This window comes from Oncorhynchus mykiss, chromosome 1, assembly GCF_013265735.2.
Source record: "Oncorhynchus mykiss isolate Arlee chromosome 1, USDA_OmykA_1.1, whole genome shotgun sequence".
NCBI lineage: Eukaryota > Metazoa > Chordata > Actinopteri > Salmoniformes > Salmonidae > Oncorhynchus > Oncorhynchus mykiss.
In genome coordinates, this window is record NC_048565.1 from 36,348,294 (window position 1) to 36,353,873 (window position 5,580).

At 48.8% G+C, this 5,580-nt stretch overlaps 1 protein-coding gene across 1 annotated transcript; it reads left to right on the forward strand.

Moving 5' to 3' along the window:
• Positions 1–760: 760 nt before the first annotated feature.
• Positions 761–4,958, forward strand: lrrn2 (leucine rich repeat neuronal 2). The gene is made up of 2 exons (XM_021600344.2): positions 761–1,057; positions 2,123–4,958. The coding sequence occupies exon 2, from the start codon at positions 2,393–2,395 to the stop codon at positions 4,145–4,147; it is 1,755 nt and encodes a 584-aa protein (XP_021456019.1). The 5' UTR covers positions 761–1,057; positions 2,123–2,392; the 3' UTR covers positions 4,148–4,958.
• The last annotated feature ends 622 nt before the right edge of the window (positions 4,959–5,580 follow it).

Below are 5,580 nucleotides of genomic sequence, written 5' to 3' on the forward strand. Positions count from 1 at the left end.
ATAAACACACACACATTCAAGCCTGAGATTGAGCAGAAAAGCCTTGTGTTGAGCTGTGTAGGTTAGGTGACTTGTCAGTGTTTGTTGGGAGAGAACGGAAACTTTTGTGCAATCCTTTTGTTTCTTCCCCTCAATTGTCACTAATGGCACAGGAATGTCTGAGGGCATAAACACACAAACACAAAGATATATAGTCATTCTCTTTTACACACAGAGAGAAGGAACAGGAGGGGGGAGAGGTGCAACTGCTGGAGAGAGAGAAAGAGAAGATAGAATCTTCTGCTTTACTGCACACACACACGCGGGAAAACTCAGTGCACTGAAGCTCATATAGTTCATTCTCTATGTGGCCAGCAGCTACGCTCCAATACACCACTTTTTAAAAGCAAACCAGTGCGCTATTCCAAAAGCTAGGAGTACCTCTTAAAATAGTATCACCCCCCCCCCCCCCCCCCCCCACCACAACTGTATCTATTTATTTAGGCTGATAGCTACTTTATTGAGGAAAAATGTCGCTTAGCAATTTTAAGATTAACGCACTAACTGTAATTTCCTCTGGATAAGAGCATCTACTAAATGACTCAAATGTAAAGCTCACTGAGCCTGCAATTATGAGGCATTGGAGAGTAGAGAGGGACAGAATCTCCTATTAATTCATATTTAGAGAGAGAGAGAGAGAGAGAGAGAGAGAGAGAGAGAGAGAGAGAGAGAGAGCACATACACACACACACTGTTAAAGATACAGAGGGGTTGGGGAGAGCAGAGGTAGTAGGCAGATTCATCCTGTAGAGATCTCTCCACAGCCTCAAAGAGAAAAGCAGGGATATTTTAAAAAGAGAGAAATACAGAGAAGGAGATACAGATGTTTTAAGGAGAGAGAGAGATCGAAATAATGACTATTTATGGTAGAGCTTGCCCTGAACACATAGAAAAAAAGCTGACAGAACATTCCCAGATAAAAACAACACAGTAAAAAGATCGAGGAGAGGTAAAGAGGCACAGAAGGAGAGAGAGGAAAGATCGAGAGATGCATGCAGTCAATGATACTCCTCTGATGGTAAGGACTATTTCTCTGTGAGCTGCAAATGTTTGGACATAATTGCTTGAGTTTGTTTGCTAGGACATGTCTGGGTTAGACACAGACAGACACACAGAGCAGTAGAGTGAGAAGAGTGGCATCTGTGGTGTGTCACAGTGTTGTCAGCTCATACGTGTGCTGAGACTCTGGCGTGTGTGTGTTTGCTTGTGTTTTTATGTTTGTGGTGTGTGTGTGTTTGCTTGTGTGTTTGCTTGTTTGTTTGTGTGTGTGTGTGTGTGTGTGTGTGTGTTTGTGTGTGTGTGTGCGTGCATGCGTGTTTGCTTGGCAGCAGGGGGATACATCTCTATTTGTATTGATCAGCACCCTCGCTTTTCCTCACTGCCTTCCTTTCCCTCACTGCCTTCCTTTCCCTCACTGCCTTCCTTTCCCAGACTCCCTTCCTTTCCCAGACTCCCTTCCTTTCCCTCACTGCCTTCCTTTCCCTCACTGCCTTCCTTTCCCTCACTGCCTTCCTTTCCCTCACTGCCTTCCTTTCCCTCTATCCCCCGTCATTCCCTTTTCTTCGCTCTCACTCTTTTCTCTCCCATTCCTCCATGTCTTTCAATCTCTGTCAGTACGTATAGCTAGTTCAGCTACATCCCTCCTTCTGCAGTCTCAGCTACAGCAAGACAACCTCCTCTCCTTTCTATTCCCTTTTCCCCTTCTGATATTCCCCCCTCCTTTCCTCTTCTCCCCTTTTATCTCCAGTGTGTGCGTGTGTTATTTCAAACTTCCTCTGTTGTCATTACTGGTGACCACTGCCACTAGGTGATACTGGTGGTCATCAGTACACACACACACACACACACACACACACACACACACACACACACACATACACACACTTTAATTAATTGAATACACGATGAGAGTAAAGAAGAGGGAGATCAAAACTACATCAAATTAAATTGAATCCATTACTTAGCAGGGATGCAGATGAAAAGAGGAAGTAAATTGTTGATGGAGAGTTGAAAACACAGGAGGTATTCTCGCAGCCTAAACCTGACCTTGACCCATTATCTCCCCTGTCTCTCTCTCTCACAGGTAATCTCCTGAGTGTGTACAGAGCCATGCCCAATTCACATGTCGCCACAATGTGACAGCAACTGTCTGACCACAGAGACCGCCACCTAGACAATCCACAACACTATACATTCCTACAGCACTGTAACCTGACAACAGTAGATTCCTACAGCGCTGTAACGTTGTAACAACACTGAGTCAATCACCATTGAATTGCCGCTGCTGAATCAACGTCTCTGAATCAACTCCTATAGATCGACTCCTCTGAATCAACTCATCTCTGCTGTGAGGATGCTGAGGGTGTCAATGGTCCTACTGAAGAGGCAGCTGATCCTGTGGGTGTGGGTTTCCAGTGCTCTAGTAGTCTATTCCCTGCCATGGCGGGTCTCCTGTCCGACAGGGTGTGTGTGTCAGATGAAGCCCTGGTTCTCCCCCCAGTCAGTGTCCTGCGAGGCTTCTACTGTGGACTGTAACAACCTGTTCCTAACCCAACTCCCCTCTCCTCTGCCCCCAGACACACACACCCTCCGTCTGCAGAGTAACCTGCTGTCTGCCCTGGAGATACCACTCTTACACACACTCCCCAACCTCACCGAGTTGGACCTGTCTCAGAACCGCTTCAGCTGTGTTAGAACCCTAACCTTAACCCAGCCCCAGGCTGCCTCCCTGCCCTCCCTACTCTCCTTGCACCTGGAGGAGAACCAGCTCTGGTTCCTGCCCCCTGCCTCCTTTTCCTCCCTGCCCGCCCTACAGGAGCTTTTCCTCAGCCACAACCGGCTGTTCTACCTGGCTCCTGGAGCATTCTCCGGCCTGGGCTTACTGCTGCGCCTGCACCTCAACAACAACCACCTGACCTCAATTGAGCCCCGCTGGTTCACTGCCCTGCCCCGCCTCCAGGTGCTGATGCTGGGGGGAAACCCAGTGGAGGTCCTCCCTGACCGGGGCTTCCAGGACCTGGGGTCTCTACACAGCCTGGTGCTGGGGGGCATGGGGCTGAAGGGGCTGACTGAGAGGGCCCTAGAGGGGCTGGACAGTCTGGAGAGCCTGTCCTTCTATGACAACCTCCTCACCACCGTCCCCACACAGGCTCTGAGGAGGATCCCGGGCCTCAAGTTCCTGGACCTGAACAAGAACCCTCTGAGTGTGGTTCAGACAGGGGACTTCAGGGACCTGGTCCACCTGACAGAGCTGGGTCTGAACAACATGGAGGAGCTGGTGGCCATCGAGAGGGCAGCCATGGAGAACCTGCCTGAGCTCACCAAGCTGGAGATCACCAACAACCCCCGGCTGTCCTACATCCACCCCCAGGCCTTCCTTCGGCTGGGCCGGCTAGAAAGTCTGATGCTCAACTCCAACGCTCTGAGCGCTCTGCACCAACACACTGTCCTGTCTCTGCCCAGCCTGAGGGAGGTCAGCCTGTACTCCAACCCCCTCCGCTGTGACTGCCTGTTCCGTTGGGTGGCTAAGGAGCAACCTCACACAGATACACAGATGCCGCAGGCTGTGAGGTTTATCCAGCCTCAGGCCACGTTGTGTTCTGAGCCTCCAGAGCTGAGGGCTCGTAGTGTGAGGGAAGTGTCAATCACCGAGATGTCAGCCTCCTGCCTACCCCTCATCCCCCCTGGTATCCTTCCTCACTACATGGGGGTGAGAGAGGGGGAGAGGCTGACTCTGCACTGTCGCGCACTGGCAGAGCCTCAGCCCACAATCTATTGGGTCACACCTTCTGGAATGAGACTAGGACCATCCGACCACACCCACAGCACCAAGCTTGCATCCAGCCAGACGTCCTCTTACCATTCCCCCTCACCCAGCCGAGCATCTGGAAATGCCTCAGTCCTCACCCCTTCCTCTCCCTCCTCCACTGCCTACCGCTTACTGCCAGAGGGGACATTGGAGATTGTCATGGTGACGGCCCGGGAGGCGGGTCTGTACACCTGTGTGGCTGAGAATACACTGGGGGCCGACACTCACAGTGTGACTGTTGGGGTGCAGGGGCAAGGGAGGGGGGGTTTGAGGCGCCGGATGTTGGAGGGGAGAGGATAGGAGTTGAAGGAGAGGGTTTTGAGGGAGGTCAGGGCAAGGGTTAAGACAGCAAGCATGATCAGAAGTACACACACAAATAAAGCCTAGCTATATAAATAATGGATGATATAACAACACACACACTTACTTGCAGTCCAACGTTTCCAAAGATAACGGCTACCGCTCTTGGCGGCGGTACCATTGTAGGTGGTTGTGAAGCCCGATCCGGGAACCACATGTCCTGCCGCAGTTGGGACATGTTGGTTCTGAATCTGGAGCTGCTTGCGGGAATGGTTTGGGAGCAATGGGGCCTGTAAATAGAACATATGACAGGGCAGTGGTGTACAATCAGATATGTATTTATATTACAGTATATATGCATACACATTGACATTGTTTGTGTTTGTATAAAGAGGACAATCAAACTGCAGTACTGTTTCCTATCCCCAGAACCTATCCACCTAACCCTAACCCAGCGATTGAACTTCAGGAGAGGACTCTCACCCTCTTTACTTACACTAGGGCGCAGGCATTTTCTAAACAGTGTCATTTTATGGTAGCCTATCCTTGCTTTCTTTTAGGTTTTGTAAATCAAAGTGCTTAATGTGAGTAGCCCTTTCTCACTCGGTCCTTTCCCTTGGCTTTCTATCACATTACTTTATTCTTCTATCCAACTGCCTGCACATACCTGCCTGTACATACCTGCCTGTACATACCTGCCTGTACATACCATGAACTAGTTTTCCTACCCGGTATACCACTTCTCTTTCAAAGATGATTTAGATGTATTAAATTCTATTTTGAGCTATTATTAAAACATTTTGGACTGATATGCTGATGGTTTGTTTTCCTGACTATTAGCCAATTCCCTTATCGCTGGAGGCATGTGCGGAGGCAGACGAGTGCAATACATGATTCACTCTCCAAAACGGTAAGTGGACTACATTGAATTGACAACAATCTTTCTATCCATCTTCCTACGACAACTTAAATTCATATTCAATTACATGTATAACCTATACATTTCTACTGGCCATGGTTTGTATTAGCAATATGTTCGGGGTAATTAAATACAATCTCAGATCATAACACCCTACATAATTAGTATGCTGTGCAGAAGAGCCATAGTGTATTTGCTGAAAAAGAGCACAAATACAACTGAAAGGCTCAGAAGTGTATTACTTCTCATTGAACACAGACACAACTTAACAGAGTCGATTGAAGGAAGTCGGGTGTTAGCATCTCAACTGGTCTTCACAGACGAGTCTCAGGAACAGCTTGCCTTTATCTCTTTATTCCTCACAAACAGAGCGCCTTTTACAGAAACGAGGAACTTTGCTCTTACTCAAGGCATTGATTAATTATTTTCTGAACAGTCTCGGCCCTCTGGCGGAGTAGCGGTGAGCTTGCTGGGCAAAACTACAAAGTAAATGCTATGGCTGTGACGGCTAGTG